Genomic DNA, 18,954 nt, shown 5'->3' on the forward strand with positions numbered 1-18,954 from the left:
GTTGGACTAGATGGCCCACAAGACCTCCTCCAACTCATATGATTCTATGATCTCACCTTTTCATAGAATCATAGAGTCATAGAGTTGGAAGAGACCTCATGGGCCATCCAGTCCAACCCCCTGCCAAGAAGCAGGAATATTGCATTCAAAGCACCCCTGACAGATGGCCATCCAGCCTCTGTTTAAAAGCTTCCAAAGATGGAGGCTCCACCACACTCCAGGACAGATAGTCCCACTGGTGAACGGCTCTCCCAGTCAGGAAGTTCTTCCTCATGTTCAGGTGGAATCTCCTTTCTTGTAGTTCGAAGCCATTGTTCCGCGTCCTAGTCTCCAGGGCAGCAGAAAACAAGCTTGCTCCCTCCTCCGTATGACTTCCTCTCACATATTTATACATGGCTATCATGTCTCCTCTCAGCCTTCCCTTCTTCAGGCTAAAGTCGCTCCTCATAGGGCTTGTTCTCCAGACCCTCGCCCTCCTCTGGACACATTCCACCCTGTCAATATCTCTGTTCAATTGTGGTGCCCAGAATTGGACACAATATTCCAGGTGTGGTCTAATCAAGGTAGAATAGAGGGGTAGCATTTTAATGCTTCCGTGATGGTGTGTGGGAGTTTTCTGCCAGGAGCACCAGCATGGTGGCCTTGGTGAGGCTTATCTCAAAGACTCGCACCCACGTCATTACCGCTTCCAGGGGTGCCTTTCCATTTTATGCAGTCTGATTGGGGGTAGTAATTGCTATCTACCTTGGCCCAAGGACCATACCTGCCACCTTGTACAATTTCCAAGCGCTCTTAGCTATGGAGTTGCCTTCTGGCCATGTTAGCCTGGTGCTCCAACACATGGGTGGTGGGGAGGAGGAATCACAGTAGCACTAGAGCCTGAAGTGCTGCATCCCTTGGGCCAGCATTGTACTCTCAATTTCTGTTTGTTTGTTTTTTCTTCCCATGCATCCATTCATTGCTACAGAAGCAGAATTGACTGAGGAGCTGGGCATGTGCATTTGTGCATTCCACTCCGTGTGCTCACCTCCTCCCTCCACGTTGGGTATTTTTAAAACGTGCTAATGAACGGAAGAGGCTGGGTGTTGTCTTTCCCGCTGTATCTCTTTGCCGTCTTGAGCTGACGCGCTCTCTCTCTCTCGCTCTCTCGTTCTCAGCTCTATTCACAGATACGCAGGCCCCCAGCGGTCCTTGATGCCGTTTGAATCACTCTACGCCCACGAAGTGACCTCCAATGGAGGGGACTCCTCCTCATCTGGACTAGCCAGCCAGGAGAACACCATGGAGAAGCCCAAGCCTGGTAAGGAGGAAGCATTGGGGTGGCCTAGGACCCGACCGTCCCATCCCTACCTGCCTTTGGTACTCACCAAGAGTTTCAGAGTCAGAGGGAGGCTTTTCTGGATTGATTTAGGCATCTGGTTCTTCAAGGCAATAAGACTGTGGCCTTTGGGTGGGATGTAAACATATATCTTTTGGATGTAAACATATATCTTTTTATCTAAACCTATTTCTAAACGATTCCGGCCCAGCTTACCTGTCCGGACTTATTTCTCCTTATGAACCAGCTGGAAGCTTAAGATCATCTGGGGAGGCCCTGCTCTCGGTCCTGCCTCCTTCGCAGATGCGATTTTCGGGAACGAGAGACAGGGCCTTCTCAGCGGTGGCCCCTCACCTATGGAATGCCCTCCTTAGGGATATCAGATCAACACCCTCCCTCCTAAACATTTTGAAACAAGAGTTAAAACCTGGCTCTTGAGCAAACATTTGCAGATGCAGTGTAACAGACTAATCTAGATCTACGAAACAATTGGACGATGCGACAGGAAAATGATTTTAGTAATGAGACGCTGAGGACTTGTGTTTTATGGTTTTTATTGTTTCTACTGGTTTTATATGGTCTATATCAGGGGTCCTCAAACTAAGGCCCGGGGGCCAGATACGGGTCATTTACCCTGCCCTTGTTCATGGTCAACCTAAGTCTGAAACGACTTGAAAGCACGCAACAACAACAATCCTATCTCATCAACCAAAAGCAGGCCCACATTTCCTATTGAAATACAAATAAGTTTATATTTGTTAAAATTGTTCTTAATTTTAATTATTTTTTAAAGTGTTTTTTGCACTACAAATAAGATGTGTGCAGTGTGCATAGGAATTCATTCATTTTTTTTCCAAATTATAATCCAGCCCTCCAACAGTTTGAGGGACTGTGACCTGGCCCTCTGTTTAAAAAGTTTGAGGACCCCTGATCTAAACGGTTCTGGCCCAGCTTACCTGTCCAATCGTCTGGGGAAGCCCTGGTGTGAGAGAATTGGGCGTCTGCAAGGACGTTAATCAAGGGACGCTCTGATTTTTTTTAATGTTTTTTATCATCCTTGTGGGAGGCTTCTCTCATGTCCCCGCATGAGGAGCTGGAGCTGATAGAGGGAGCTCATCCGCCTCTCCCCGGATTCGAACCTGCGACCTGCCAGTCTTCAGTGCTACCGGCACAGGGGTTTAACCCACTGCGCCACTGGGGGCTCCTGTTTTTTATATTGGTGGAGCATTACTGCTTTTGCAGTCTTTGCACTATACAAGACCATTGAACTGAAAATCAGCTTTGTAGCCAATGAAGCTTGCAGAATAGTTTGAAACTCTGTTCCGTATTCCAGGATCCCAAAAGAGAAACAGTGAGGATTGTGTTGGTTCTGGGGTGATCATAGACTGTCTCTTTAAGAGGAGACTATTCCAAAAATGGGTTGCAGTGAGTTTTCTGGGCTGTATGGCCATGTTCCCGAAGCATTTTCTCCTGACATTTTGCCCACATCTATGGCAGGCATCATCAGAGGTTGTGAGATTTGTTGGAAACTAGGCAAGTGGGGTTTATATATTTGTTGAAGGTCCAGGGTGGGAGAAAGAACTCTTGTTTGTTTGAGGCAAGTGTGAATGTTGCAATTGGCCACCTTATTTCTTTATCGTGTCAGGAGCAACCAGACAGTTGTATTACATTTTTAGCAAAACAAACAAACAAACAAAACATAAAGTTTGCAAGCTTGGTAGTTGATTAAATGTCCTTTGATCAGTATCTGGCTACTTGGAGTTCCTCTGGTGTTGCCGCAGGGAAGTCCTCCATTGTGCATGTGGCACAATGGAGGACCTCATTGGCCACCTTGATTAGCACCGAATGGCCTCGCAGCTTCAAAACCTGGCTGGTTGCTGCCTGGTGGAATCCTTTGTTGGAAGGTGTTAGCTATCCCTTATTGTTTCCTGTCTGGATTTCCCCTATTGTTTTGGGTGTTGCTCTTTATTTACTGTCCTGATTTTAGAGTTTTTTTTAGTACTGGTAGCCAGATTTTGCTTATTTTCATGGTTTTCTCCTTTCTGGTGAGCTATTTTTAGTGTATATTTATAACTGTTTTAATGTATATGGATGTATTTTATGATATGTTTTATGTCGTGTCATCACTGAATGGTTGCCTGTTGGAAGCCGCCCTGAGTCCCTCTTCAGAGGTTGAGAAAGACAGGGTATAAATGTTTTAAATACATAAATAAACAAATTGTACACATGCTTGTGGATTCCAATGGCTTCTCTGTGTAATCTGACATGATGGTTGTTAGAGTGGTCCAACATTTCTGTGTTCTCAAATAATATGCTGTGTCCACATTGGTTCATCAAATGAACAAAACCTTGCTACCAGTGTTTAAAAAACTCCAAAATCGGGACAGTAAATAAAGAACAGCGCATAGAAAACTGAGGAATTCCAGACAAAAAACAAATCAGGGCCAGATAACACATCCCAACAAAGAATTCCCCCAGGCAGGAAGCAGCCAGGCCTTGAAAATGCAGGGCTTTGCAATGCCAATCACGCAGCTGGCAGCAATATTCACACTTGCTTCCACAGACAAGAGTACTTTCTCCCAGATATATAAACCTCCCTTGTCTAGTTTCCAATATATCTCACACAACTTTTGAGGATGCGTGACTTAGATGTGGGTGAAATGTCAGGAGGGAATGCTTCTGGAACATGGCCATACAGCCCGGAAAACTCACAGCAACCCAGTGATTCCAGCCATGAAAGCCTTTGACAACACATCCCAAAATTACCTCCCTTATCCTGTTGGTGTTTACAGAACCTCTTTGGCATGTTCCGGTTCAGCCCAGGATATCTGCAGCTTCTGGAAGCAAGCGGACAAGCCGACATGAGATGGGAGGCAAGGATTCTCCCAACCGGCATGCCAAGGTGAGTCTGGCCTCTCAGGGGCCATAGAGCTTGCTAGGGCAGGCATAAGGAACAAATGGCCTGTGAGCTTCATGTAGCCCTCGAATCCCACTCTCGCAGCTCCTTGGCTGTCCTGCCAAAACAACGCAGAGTTTCCGTCCTCTGTTCCAAGGCTGCTTTAGATTCAACTATTGCACCCAAGCCAGGATTCACCCTGCACTTAACACCAGCCAGGAATCCAAAAGTAGTCATAAAACAGTTTATTGAGAAAAGGACATATAAAAAGGAAAAGTCACCGTAAGAAATAAGAAAGGGAATATCCAATAGGTAATAGGAAGAATAGTTAACAAGTAATAAGCCAAACCAAACTTTCAATAGGAAAAAAAACCACTCTAAAGGTGATAATCCAAACAGTCAAAATGTGTTCCATAAAACAAGGAACAGGAAAACCAGAATCAAAACATGAGCATAAATCCAGGAAAAAAAGAATCAAAACATGAAAATGAATCAAAAGCATTTCTCAACCTGGGGGTCGGGACCCCTGGTGGGGTTGCGAAGGGGTGTCATCAAAGATAATCAGAAAACACAGTATTTTCTGTTGGTCATGGGGGTTCTGGATGGGAAGTTTGGCCCAATTCTATTGTTTGAGGGGTTCAGAATGCTCTTTGATTGTAGGTGAACTATATATCACAGCAACTACAACTACTAAATGTCAAGGTCTGTTTTCCCCAAACTCCACCAGTGTTCACTTTTGGGCATATTGAGTATTCTTGTCAAGTATGGTCCAGATCTATCATTTCTGAGTCCACAGTGCTCTCTGGATGTAGGTGAACTACAACTCCAAAACTCAAGGTCAATGCCAAACCCTTCCAGTATTTTCTCTTGATCATGGGGGTTCTGTCATTGTTTGAGTCCGCAGTGCTCTCTGGATGTAGGTAAACTACAACTCCCAAACTCAAGATCAGTGCCCACCAAACCCTTCCAATATTTTCTGTTAGTTATGAAGGTTCTGTGTGGGAAGTTTGGCCCAATTCTATAATTGGTGAGTTTCAGAATGCCCTTGATTGTAGGTGAACTATACATCCCAGCAACTACAACTCCCAAATGTCAAGGTCTATTTCCCCCAAACTCCACCAGTGTTCACTTTTGGGAATATTGAGTATTCTTGTCAAGTATGGCCCAGATCTATCATGGTTTGAGTCCACAGTGCTTTCTGGATGTAGGTGAACTACAACTCCAAAACTCAAGGTCAATGCCAAACCCTTCCAGTATTTTCTCTTGGTCATGGGGGTTCTGTGTGGAAAGTATATCCCAATTCTCTCTCTGGTGGAATTCAGAATGTTCTTTGATTGTAGGTGAACTATAAATCCCAGCAACCTTAACTCCCAAATGACAAAATCTACCCCCCCCCCCCCCATTCCCACTAGTATTCAAATGTGGGCGTATTGGGTATTTGTGCCAAATTTGGTCCAGTGAATGAAAATACATTCTGCATATCAGATGTTTACATTACAATTCATTACAGTAGCAAAATTCCAGTTATGAAATATTAACGAAAATAATTTTATGGTTGGGGGTCACCTCAATATGAGGAACTGTATCAAGGGGTCGCAGCATTAAGAAGGTTGAGAACTACTGCTATAGAAACTTCTTAAAACATGAACCCAAACTCTCAAATCTTAGACTCAAAACATGAACTGGAAACAAGGTTCGAGAGCATCACTTCTTTGCAGCATTGCCTGGTCTGAATTGAGGTCCACAAGCCATGAAGTCATGCCTTTGACCTTGCCTGCCTTGCCTGTGAGATTTCTCACACTGTTGTTTCTCAAAGAGTCTCTGTGACCTTCTTAACTTGCTTGCTTCTTCCCTAAGATGAAATCTGAGATTTCTGCTGACCACAGGTGTATTTTCAGGTGAACTTTCTCACCCATCAAACTCCTTATCTGGGGTTATTATGAGACAACTAGGCAAAAGGCCTTCGCTAGCCAGTGCATCTCTTTTCAAGCCAATTCTCACAGATAGGATCTAAACTCCCCTCGTTTCCCTCATTGAAAACCCCATCCACTCTCCCAGGCCCTGGAATAACAATCCCTTCATCGTCATCAGCTGGCTGAACCACAGCACCAACATGCAGCCGCCTTCCCTTCTTCCTCCACTATGATTGACTCCCCCCTCTTCTCCCCACTCTAACTTTCTGCAGGGTGAAGGGCAATATTCAAGCAGCCACTCCAGCAGCAACACCCTCTCCAGCAATGCCTCCAGTAGCCACAGCGATGAGCGGTGGTTTGACACGCCAGATCCCGTCGAAGCTGATCCAGACCCCCTGGCCAAAGGGGGCTCCAGTGACAGCGGCATTGATGCCACCAGTGCCAAGTCTTCACGGCGGGACAAGCTGCCCAAGTCCTCACCCCCCTTTGGATCCACTCACAATGAGGCCGGCGGAAAGAGGAAGGAACCCTCCGGTGGACAAGGCTGGGGCTACCGGACCAAGGGCTTCGCCATGGGGTCTGGCATGCCTGCCAGAGGGGGCAGCAGCAGCATTAATGACCACCTCAAGCAGTCTAGGTGAGTGGATCCATCGTTCCAGTGGAAATTGTCCTTTTGGGAGTTGTTGATCCCACTTCCAAACACAAAGTTGTGGCCTCAGGGCCTGCTTGTTCCCTCCTCCTTTGGTCTCATAGATTTAGGTCAGTGTTTCTCAACTTGGGGGGTCAGGACCCCTGGGGAGGTCGTGAGGAAGTTTCAGAGGGGTCGCCAAAGACCATCAGAAAAAATATATTTCTGATGGTCTTATGAACCCCTTTGAAAGAGAAGGCCTGTCCTTCTCTTCATTTTTGGAAACAGACAGCTATTCCTCCCACCAAAAGCCCTCTTCCGCCATGATTGGCGGGGAAGGCTGTTTCTGAGACTCCAAACGGGGAGGGGAGAGCAGGTATGCTCAGTGCATGGCAGCGTGGTGCGCATATGTAGGCAAGTCGCTTCTGGTGTGAGAGATTTGGTCGTCTGCGAGCACAATGCCCACGGGATGCCCAGGTGTTTCATGTTTCACCATCTTTGTGGGAGGCTTCTCTCATGTCCCCTCATGGGGAGCTGGAGCTGACAGAGGGAGCTCAACCCGCTCTCCTTGGATTTGAACATCCGACCTGTCCGTCAGCAGTCCTGCCAGCACAAAGGTTTAATTCATTGCGCCACTGCAGGCTCCTAATAAATAATAATCATCATTATCATATTGTCGAAGGCTTTCGTGGCCGGAATCACTGGGTTGTTGTAGGTTTTTTGGGTTGTCTGGCCATGTTCTAGAAGCATTCTCTCCTGACGTTTTGCCTGCATCTATGGCAGGTATCTTCAGAGGTTGTGAGGTGTGACCTCACAGAGAACTGACCTCAAAACCTCTGAGGATGCCTGCCATAGATGCAGGCAAAACGTCAGGAGAGAATGCTTCTAGAACATGGCCAGACAGCCCAAAAAACCTACAAGCACCCAATCATCATCATCATCATCATCATCTTTGTTTGTATCCCACCCCCCTCTCCCTGAAGGGACTGGGGAGACTTAGCAGAGAAGATGCTCAGCTTCATCCAGATTGGATTTTCATATTTTTCCTTCTTGTTTTTTCTAGCCACAATAACAGCAACTCCAGGGCAACTTATCCTGCTCACATATACAAAAACTCCACGGCGGAGGCATCCCGGGCCCCACACATGTCACAGTCCAGCTCCTTCCAACTCTCGGCCTCGGTCCCCAAGTCCTTCTTCTCCAAGCAGAGCAGCAGAAACAAACACCTTCCAGCTGGGTGGAAGAAGAACAACGAAGATACCCCTGCCAGACCAGTCACCTTCACCGACCCAAAGAAGTAAGTGCTGTCTAGGATGAGTGTGTTAGAGAACTGACTCTGAAATCTCTGTCCCCTTCACTCGGTTTTCATGCCATTGGTGTGTTTCTCACAAAGGCTATCGGAAGTATCCACCTATCTTTTCCTTCTACTGGACAATTATATGAGTGTAAGACTTATGCAGTCCATTTCCCTAGCAAGTTAAAGCTTTCTGTTGGGAACCAGGAGATGTTAGGCTCAAAATTTATTTATTTATTTATTTATTTGCGGCATTTATATGCCGACCTTCTCACCCTGAAGGGGACTCAGAGGGACTTACAAGATACACACACACACACATATATATATCTATATAAATAAAAATGTAATGTTCGTTTGTGGGATTAACACAACTAAAAAACCACTGGACAAATTGACACAAAATTACGACACAATATGCATATCAGACCAACGAGTGAACATCCGTGAACAGGCCAACGAGAGACTTAAAAAGCCAAAAAAATTTAAAAAATATTACAATGCATGCGCATAACCATATATATATATATATATATATATATATATATATATATACATACACACACACACACACACGTATACATATACATATACACAAATATATATACACACATATTCACATATATACACACACAAGATACATATACACAGACTGGGCCGCAGCAACACATGGCAGGGGACGGCATATGTATGTGTATATGTGTGTGTGTGTGTGTGTGTGTGTGTGTGTGTGTGTATATATATATATATATATAAAAGCATAGTATAATATCAGTGTTATGTATTACTATATTGTACTATACCATTATATTGTAATATTATTAGTAATATTACATCTATATAAATAAAAATGAAATATTACTTTGTGGGATGAACATAACTCAAAAACCACCGGACGAATTCACACCAAATTTGGACACAATACACCTATCGCGCCAACAAGTGACTGTCACTCATAAAAACACTGAAAAACACAGCAGAAGACACTTAAAAGCCAAAAAAACCCATGTCAACACTCAAGCAGGCCAAATCCAGTTTAGTTTCTGAAATATATGAGGCAGAAGACCTTACCAGCCCAAAGACTCCCCTTCCTTGGCTATCTTGTCTCATCAATTCACTTCTGATGATTGAAACATAATGATGGACAAAGCCAGAGGGCTCCCAGTGAAGGAAGATTTCAAGGCAATGAACAGTTGAGTTCCTGGGAGATAGAACCAGCTTCTGTCCTGATGCACAACAACATTAAATGCAAGATGGCTGAATATGTCCTTTCATGGCTTTCCTTGGACATCCTGAGGGCAATGATGGGGAAACTCCTGGGCAACATATTTTGTTGTGAGCCCTTCCTATGGATCTCACCTCTTGTCCTGGACCCTTGTTCCTTGTTCAGAGGAGCATAGAGACTCTTCGTCACAGGCTCAAAATACTTTGTGTGACTCTCCCACTGGAAATGGGTTCTCAGTCTAATCCTGGCTGAGTTCTAGCTGCTGTTCAGAACATAACAGACACCCCGCACGCCCGACTTCCTCCAGGAAAGTGTGGGAACAAGCGAGACAGACTTTCAGGAGGAAGTTGGCATTCACCACTCACGCAAATGCTGTGCCATGAATCTGGAAGGAAAGGAGGTGTCGGTGGGCGATGCGGAATAAAAAGGCTGGCTGCTGAGTCAGCACGGAAAGGGCAAAGCATGCTTCTTGCTTGTGGGGGATGACGGCTTCTGAGAAAGGTAGAAATTGTCTCACATCACCCCACAACGTCTTTTACAAATGACGTGGCTTCATCCCATTCTTTTCTTACAAAGTGTGATGCAGTCTGATGTAATGCAGGCAGGGCATTATCACTATTATTCCACTTTAACTTGCCTCATCCTAAACTCCAGTTTCTTGTATTCCATGGGACAGAATCATGGCAGTTAAAGTGGAGTTGCATGGCTATAATTGTGTGAATGGACCTCAAATGAACACAGGCGGCTTGTGTAGCCAGTCGGTCCATCAATCAATCAATCATATTGTTGTATTTTCAATGGCTTTCGTAGCTGGAATCACTGGGTTTTTGTAGGTTTTTCAGGCTATATGGCCATGTTTTAGAAGCATTCTCTCCTGACGTTTGCCTGCATCTATGGCAAACATCCTCAGAGGTTGTGAGGTCACAACCTCTGAGGATGCTTGCCATAAGTGCAGGTGAAATGTCAGGATAGAATGCTTCTAAAACATGGCCTTACAGCTCGAAAAAGCTAAAACAACCCATTATTATTATTATTATTATTATTATTATTATTATTAGATACACAACAAGATTAGCGCACAGCAAACTAGACCAGAAACTGTTATTATTTCAGGCCACTGGTTGTTGCACATTGTTTTTATATTGTGTTATATATCTGGTTGTTTTATATTGTTTTATGATGTTGTTATTGAATTTTAATGTGCTATTTTAATTATGTTGTTGGGCTTGTCCCCATGTAAGCCGCCCTGAGTCCCTTCGGGGAGATGGAGGCAGGGTACAAAAATAAAGTAGTTATTATTATTATTATTTTCACTGTGCTGACTTTTGTATACAATCACATACCACACACTTCCGAAGTGCCTAGAACTATGTGATGTATTGGCGAATAATACATGCAGATCCAAGTAGGGTGGCTGTTTGCAGCTGACAGATGGTGATTTTATCAGCGCCAATTGTTTTTAAGTACAGGCCAAGGTATTTAGGCACTGCACCCAGTGTGCCAGTCACCACTAGGACCACCTTTACTGGCTTGTGCCAAAGACTTTGCAGTTGGATCTTTAAATCCTCACATTTTGTAAGCTTTTCCATTTTTGTTTGAAACACAACAAGATGAGTCCACAGCAGACACTCTGCTGGCTGTTGAATTGGATCACATGTCGGACACTTCCCAAGTGTCTAGGACTGTGTGATGTATCGGCGAATAATGCATGCAGATTCCAGTAAGGTGGCCTTTTGCAGCTGGCAGATGGTAATCTTGTCAGCGCTGATTGTGTTTAAGTGCAGGCCAAGATCTTTAGGCACTGCACCCAGTGTGCCGATCACTACTGGGACCAACTTTACTAGTTTGTGCCAGAGTCTTTGCAGTTCGATCTTTAAATCCTCATATCGTGTCAGCTTTTCCAGTTGTTTCTCTGCAATCCTGTTGTCACCTGGGATTGCAACATCAACAATCCATACTTTTTTTAAACACGATTGTGAGGTCAGGAGTATTATGCTCCAAAACTCTGTCAGTCTGAATCCAGAAGGAGTTTGGCGTGTTCAGTTTCTGTAAATTTTCCGGCTTGTGATCCCACCAGTTCTTTGTTGCAGGCAGATGGTATTTGTGGCGCAAGTTCCAATGAATCATCTGAGCAACGGTGTTATGCCTCTGCTTGTAGTCTGTCTGCGCAATCTTCTTGCAGCAGCTGAGGATGTGATCTATTGTTTCATCTGCTTCCTTGCAGAGTCCATTATTATTATTATTATTATTATTATTATTATTATTATGTTTAGTTATACCCCACTTTTTCTCTCCAAAAGGAGACTCAAAGCTTCTATATTACACCTTTTCCTCAAGAGTGGGACTAAATATACTTTTCTTTCTGCTTTGCTATTCATGCATGCGCAGTAAGTGAGCTGATTAGAGGTTTATTAACTGATGTGTGCCTGTGTTAGCTAAATGCATACAAAAAGTTAAGATCAAAATAAGCTATTAAAAGTATGTAGAATTAAAACCATATGAAATTGGAATTTAAAAATATGATTTAAAAACAGTGAAGCATTAAATCAGAAAATCCATTATATTAAATAAACAGTTCTGAAACAGCGGCTAGAATACAAAGGAATGCATATGATGAATGGATAGAAAGGAGGAAGCCAGGCCAGCCTCCCTAAGAAGGGAGCTCCAGAATTTAGGAACAAGCTTAGAGAAAGTCTTCCCTTGCATTTCTCCCTAATGTGTCTGTGAAGATCATGAATTTGAGAGACATGCCTCCTCCAAAGACCTTCATGGGATCATATTCTGCATCTTGAGAATCCTAACCCTGTTTAGGATTTGGAAAATGGAGGAGCTGGGTTTCTTTCAGTGCTGTAACCTATTCCTTTTTTAGCTCATTCTTCTTAGCCTCTTCTGATTTGGAGGATGAACGATTGAGATCCACCAATTTAAACAGAGTGCTATGTGCCATGCATTTCCCTCTTAGATATGCAACCCTTAGGCTTTCCCCAACTGAAATGTGGCCTTCTGGCACTGTGGACTTTGTACATTCCTCAGCTAAGATCTTGTGAAGGCCAGAGAAGCTGGAAATATAAAACATCTGGAGGAGAAAGGTGACTTCTTGTTCTCCATCTCTTTCCCCAGGCAAGTGGACCTGAGCACCAAGAACGTCTTTGGGCAGCCCCGGCTACGAGCCTCCCTGCGTGACCTTCGCTCCCCCCGCAAGACCTACAAATCCTCCATTGAGGATGACCTGAAGAAGCTGATCATCATGGACAGCAGTGTTGTTGAGCAGGAGAGGGATTTGGTGAGTGAGGAGACTCCCCTGGGCCAGGCCTTCTCCTTCCAGCTGCTTCCTGAGTCATGTTTAGATCACATAGGTGGCTTCATAGTGTGACGAGTAGCAGAAGGCCTCTGGGTATGCCCTACCTGTGTTTCCTATTGGGTGAATGGGCTTATTAACAAAAGATCCTCCACATAAATATACAGCAAAGTAACTTATTAGCAGCATGGTGACTCCCCAGTAGCCAAAAGTGATAAAAAGAACAAAAAACACACAGACCAAAGTTGTCTATTCCATAGGAGGCTTTTCTTTATAGCAAAATAACATAGTTGCACTATTTACAAGAACAAGGTTTCCATAGCACAAAGTTGTTTACACTTCCTTCTTTGCTTCCACGCTGGGTATTTTTCTCATTCAGATAAACAGCTTTGCTCTCGCAGAGCCGCTTCTCACACTGAAGTTACATAGGAGCTTCACACAGTAGCTTTTTGCACACAGTAGCCTTCATACATGATGGCCTTCATCCTGAGACTTCTCTCACTGGAAATTCTCATACAGCACTCACACCAAGGCATACTAACACTGAGTCCTGGCCTTCAACCTGGGGCTTCTCTCACCGAAGCTTCTCACACACCACTTACACCGAGGCGTACTAACACTGAGGCCTTTCTCCCAATGAGACCTTCTCACACTGAAGGCTCTCTCAGGCTGATGTCTCTCTCACACTGAGGCGAACTAACACTGAGGCCGGGATTGTGGCACAGCTGGCTGAGTGTCAGCTGCATTAAGATCACTCTGACCAAAGGGTCATGAGTTCGAAGCCAGCCCGGGTTAGAGTGGGTTTCCAACCAATTGTGTAGCCTGTTGTCGACCTTTGCAACCCGAAAGACAGTTGCATCTGTCAAGTAGGAAAACTGGGTACCACCTTAAAGTGTGGGGAGGCTAAATTAAGTAATTTATGAGGCCATAAAAAAGACTCCAGCAAAGCACTCCCGCAAAAAAGCATGCGGGGAATGCAGAAGTACTTCATCAGTGTCGCAGATGGACGATGAAAAGCGACAGCTCCCCTGGCGGCCAGAAAAGTTAAATAGCCTCTGTGTATGTCTGTATATATTGTATGTCAAAATTGGCATTGAATGTTTGCCAGATATGTGTACACTGTAATCCGCCCTGAGTCCCCTGCCGGGTGAGAAGGGCGGAATATAAATGCTGTAAATAAATAAATAAATAAATAAATTCTCATACTGAGGCCTACTAACACACTGAGGCCTTTCTCCCACTGAGGCCTTCTCACACTGAGGGCTCTCTCAGACTGATGTCTATCTCACACTGAGGCCTTCTCATACTGAGGCCTACTAACACACCGAGGCCTTTCTCCCACAGAGATCTTTCACAGACTGAGGGCTACTAAGCTACAGGCACACCTGCATATGTTGAACTGCAGCTTTTGCCGAGTCATTGCATCCATTTAACCCTTTCAGTGCTTGACTCACATTTTTGTAATTAAAAATACCTAGTTAATATTTAATATTTCTGACATTTCCTTCCTCATCGCTGGTTGGTGAGCTTCTAGTAGCCACCCTCTGAGTATGTGAGAAAGGTCCATCTTCAGCAGAACTTTGCTTCTGCTCACCTGAGCCCATTCTGATGTTCTTGTGTCTTTCTTCCCAGTCCCCACAGAAGACGCTCCAGAGAACCCTCTCAGACGAGAGCTTATGCAGTGGACGCCGCGATGCCACCTACGCCAGCGCCTACTGCTTTGAGCAGCCCCTCGCCAGCGACGTCCTCTTCACCAGCACCTACCCCTCCAGCACCCTCCCTGTGCGGAAGCAGCAGCAACAGCAGCAGCAACACCAGTCGCCCAGCAATGGGAACCTCTCTGAGAAGAAGTGTGAGTTCTCACTAGGGGGAAGTGGAGAATCCATGGTCCTTTTTGTACCTCATTCTAGCACAATAGGAAAATGAAAACCGTAGCCAGGCTGCCTTTGCGGTCTGAGTATCTCCAGCAATGATGTTAAAGAGAAGCAGCCTTCTTGCACCTCTCTTGGGCCTAAGTCACAGGAAACATGGTCAGCCTCCTCACACTCTGCTCTCTGACCTCATGTGTTGTGGTGTTTCCTTTCCTTGCAGCCAACATCTCAGCCTCGGAGCTCTCCCTGAGCGATGCACGAGACAAATCTCTGCGACGCATCGATCCTGGACTGATGCCGTTACCGGACACAGCCACCGGCCTGGAATGGTCAAGCTTGGTCAGTGCTGCAAAAGCCTACGAAGGTAGGAGAGGCAAAGGTGGACTTTGGCATGGCAGAGGCATATACAGGGCATTGCTTGCATTCTCCTTCTCTCTGTCTCTCTCTCTCCTGAATGTTCCATGTGCCAGAGAATCCAAGGAAGGAATCCCATACATCAGTTAGATCAGTGGTTCTCAACCTGTGGGTCCCCATGTGTTTTGGCCTACAACTCCCAGAAATCCCAGCTAGTTTACCAGCTGTTAGGATTTCTGGGAGTTGAAGACCAAAACATCTGGGCACCCACAGGTTGAAAACCATTGAGTTAGAGAAAGAGCCACTGACAAAGTAAACGATGAAGTGTGTGGACTGGCACACTGCTTCAACTTCCAGTTGTTGTTGTTGCTCTTGTTGTTTACTATTGCTGCAGTTGCTGTTGTTGGCAGAAGCAACAGCATTTATTTCTATAGTGTCATCATTGTGCATGTTGCTTTACAATTAAAGAAACAACAAAAAAGATAACCAGCCCTACCAAAGGTTTACAATTTAAAACACAAACACACACACATATATATATACACACACACACACAACCCAGGAAGGAAAGAATAATACAAGTAGGCAACCACCTGAGCCCATTCAATTCTGATACAATTCTAAAAACAACTATCCAAACAGAAATACAAAAAAAAACAACAACAATGCAAACTGAAAAATACATGTAACCAAAATTTGCAAGATTGTAAAATTGTAATAAACGTTTCCATAGGGAAAAATAACGGCAACAATAATAATGTTACTGGGTTGTTGTAGGTTTTTTTCGGGCTATATGTCCATGTTCTAGAGGCATTTTCTCCTGACATTTCGCCTGCATCTATGGCAAGCATCCTCAGAGGTAGTGAGGTCTATTGGAACTAGGAAAGTGGTTTATATATCTGTGGAATGACCAGGGTGGGGAAAAGAACTCTTGTCTGTTGGAGCTAAGTGTGAATGTTTCAACTGACCACCTTGATTAGCATTTGATGGCCTGGCAGTGCCTGGGGCAATCTTTTGTTGAGAGGTGATTAGATGTGCCTGATGTTTCCCCTCTGTTAATAATAATAATGTTACTGTCTTTGCAACAACTTAGGTTTGTGGAGTGATTTCTCTTGCCTGTAGTATGACCAGCAGATGTTTGGTACTTTTATAAGTGTGGCCTGCTCCTTTGTATAGTATTTTCTTTTCTTCTGACCAATTTATTGTCATACAGTAGGGTTTGAATCTGCACCCTTCCATGAAAGATTGAAATATGCATGGAAAATTATTCTCACATACATATATCATTGGTTGCAACAGATTCTGTTCTCCCGTGGTTGCCCAGTTCTAGAACTGGTCATGAACTTCTCAGGCAGAGCAAGTTCATGCTAGGAACATCTCTGTACTTCGTCACCACACTCCAGTCCAATATAAACCAGCAAAGCGGTTTATTGAAGAATATATATATAAAGCAGAGCAGCAAAATAGTAAGAAACATCTAAGTCCAAAAATATTCAATAATCCATAAATTCCAAGGTACAAAAGTTGAATCAAAAACCAAGTATGCAAAAGAACCAGAATACAAGAAGGCAGCATAAAACTCACAACACAGAACTCAAAAATAATCCTTTAAATTTTAGTTTATGTATGTCTAAAACGTAATAAATATTATTTAAAAAATAATCCTTTAAACTTGAACAGCTGAAGACATGAAACCAGAAGTCCCTTGTAAAGCTTGGCTAGAGTTCAACCCAAGATGTTGCTTGAAATCCAACTTTGAACAGACTTCTGGTCAACGATGGATTTTCATATCTCTAATAAAGCCATGAAATCATTCTGTTTACCCTTGCAAATAGATAGTGGCTTTTTCTCTAACAAGTGTATTGACCTCCAGCGAGTCTGAGAATCAGCTCGAAGTTTACAAAAGCTATGCCTTCTATCTTTTGGCTCATTAGCCTCTCCACCTGGCAATTCATCTTCTCAACTTGCTTCCCTAGAGAAAGCTGGGACCCTCTCTGGAATGTGGCCTTCACTTACTACAGGAGACACAGAACACTCAATTTCAGGACTTGCTGGCTCACAGGCTCAGCAGGCCCAGAAATCCCATGATTCACTTCCTCATTGACATTAGGTACAATCATTGGCTGAACTACAACAGAGCCATCCTGTTGTGTTGACTTCTCTGTCATTTATATTCCACCCTTCTCACCCTGCAGGGGATTCAGGGCGGATCACAATGTACATATACATGGCAAACATTCAATGCCATAGACACACAACATATATAGACAGACACACAGAGGCTATTTAACATTCCAGCTTTTTTCATGAGGGTATTCTGGCTACCAGGGGAGCTGTTACTTCACTGTCCATTTGTGACACCGATGAAGTACTTCCTCATTCTTTGCATGCTTACTGGACATTTTTATGACATTGTAAATTATCCTCTCCTCATAAGCGGTACCTAAATTTCCTACTTGACAGATGCAACTGTCATTTGGGCTGCAAAGGTCGACAGCAGTGTTTCTCAACCTCTGAGTCCTCAGATGTTTTGGCCTACAACTCCCAGAAATCCCAGCCAGTTTACCAGCTGTTAGGATTTCTGGGAGTTGAAGGCCAAAAACATCTGGGGACCCCAGGTTGAGAACCACTGGTCTACAGCAAGCTACACAAATGTCAGAAGCTCACTCCAACCTGGGTTGGCTTTGAACTCATAACCTTTTGCTCAGTAGTGATCTTAATGTAGTTTACTCCCAGCCAGCTGTGCCACAATCCCGGTGCTTATGGGTGCCTTAAATACTTCCCTGCTTTAAAGCAATACCTATTTATCTACTCACATTTGCTTTCGAACTGCTAGGTAGGCAGAAGCTGGGCTGAAGGCCAGGAGCTCATCCCGACCTGGGCTTCGAACTGTCAACCTTTCAATTAGCAAGACGTACTACTCGACTCACATTTGCTTTCAAACTGCTGGGTAAGCAGAAGCTCGGCTGAAGGCCAGGAGCTCACCCCGACCCGGGCTTTGAATTGTCAACCTTTCAATTAGCAAGATGTACTGCTCTACTCACATTTGCTTTCGAACTGCTAGGTAGGCAAAAGCTGGGCTGAAGGCCAGGAGCTCATCCCGACCTGGGCTTCGAACTGTCAACCTTTCAATTAGCAAGATGTACTGCTCTACTCACATTTGCTTTCGAACTGCTAGGTAGGCAGAAGCTGGGCTAAAGGCCAGGAGTTTATCCCAACGCAGGCTTCGAACTGTCAACCTTTTGATTGGCAAGATGTACTGCAGCTGGCAGTTAACCTGCTGTGCTAAAGCCTTTTCACCTCACATTAGCAAGATGTACTGCTCTACTCACATTTGCTTTTGAACTGCTAGGTAGGCAGAAGCTGGGCTGAAGGCCAGTAGCTCACCCCAACCCGGGCTTTGAATTGTCAACCTTTCAATTAGCAAGATGTACTGCTCTACTCACATTTGCTTTCGAACTGCTAGGTAGGCAAAAGCTGGGCTGAAGGCCAGGAGCTTATCCCGACGCAGGCTTCGAACTGTCAACCTTTCGATTGGCAAGATGTACTGCAGCTGGCAGTTAACCTGCTGTGCTAAAGCCTTTTCACCTTACATTGGAATGGTTATGGGGTAGTTGTACTTTTTATTAATATATCCTTGAAACGGAGAAGCTTCCCCCACCTCCTCCAAGCTTTATATTTTCCAAAAGATTCACCCACCCACCTTTCTTCTGCTTCCAGAAAGAAATAATAGCTGAGCCTAACCAGGTCAGTCTGTCAGGTCTCATTTACTTGCAGAGATTTCCTGGGGAGGCCCCATAGACACCACTCACTGTCTTTTTCATAGCATGCAAGTGCTTTTCCCATCTCCCTCTAAAGGAGGGCTGAAATGGGACACGAATGTCTATGCTCCATTTCCTGTAAAGCCAGAAGCGTTGTGGGGTGAGCTTTCTCTCTCATTCACTCACTCTCTCTGTGTGCCCAGCTAGCTTAGTGGTCTTAAATGCCATTATCTCCCTGCGGCTGCTTCTGTGACCTGGTTTTTTCCCAGCCTGGACCTGCCTTGCCTTTCTGCGCCTCATCACAGCTGGCCTCCCCAGGAGCGAAGGCACTCTGCGCAGTTCGGCTCGTCGCTCTTGGGTGCCCCCCGGGAGAGGCCTCCGACTGCTCCTGCCGCT

At 44.7% G+C, this 18,954-nt stretch overlaps 1 protein-coding gene across 3 annotated transcripts in view; it reads left to right on the forward strand.

Annotated features, from left to right (window-relative positions):
- LOC132780124 (signal-induced proliferation-associated 1-like protein 3) overlaps nucleotides 1-18,954 on the forward strand; it is a 164,889-nt gene that overhangs the window by 134,647 nt on the left and 11,288 nt on the right. For all 3 annotated transcript variants that reach the window (XM_067460875.1, XM_067460876.1, XM_067460877.1), the window contains exons 12-18: nucleotides 1,158-1,300; nucleotides 4,111-4,220; nucleotides 6,400-6,764; nucleotides 7,819-8,052; nucleotides 12,395-12,557; nucleotides 14,205-14,424; nucleotides 14,664-14,807. In XM_067460875.1, coding sequence (XP_067316976.1) covers nucleotides 1,158-1,300; nucleotides 4,111-4,220; nucleotides 6,400-6,764; nucleotides 7,819-8,052; nucleotides 12,395-12,557; nucleotides 14,205-14,424; nucleotides 14,664-14,807 — 1,379 coding nt within the window. The remainder of the gene's footprint in view (nucleotides 1-1,157; nucleotides 1,301-4,110; nucleotides 4,221-6,399; nucleotides 6,765-7,818; nucleotides 8,053-12,394; nucleotides 12,558-14,204; nucleotides 14,425-14,663; nucleotides 14,808-18,954) is intronic.

The sequence above is a fragment of the Anolis sagrei genome, chromosome X (genome assembly GCF_037176765.1).
Source record: "Anolis sagrei isolate rAnoSag1 chromosome X, rAnoSag1.mat, whole genome shotgun sequence".
NCBI lineage: Eukaryota > Metazoa > Chordata > Lepidosauria > Squamata > Dactyloidae > Anolis > Anolis sagrei.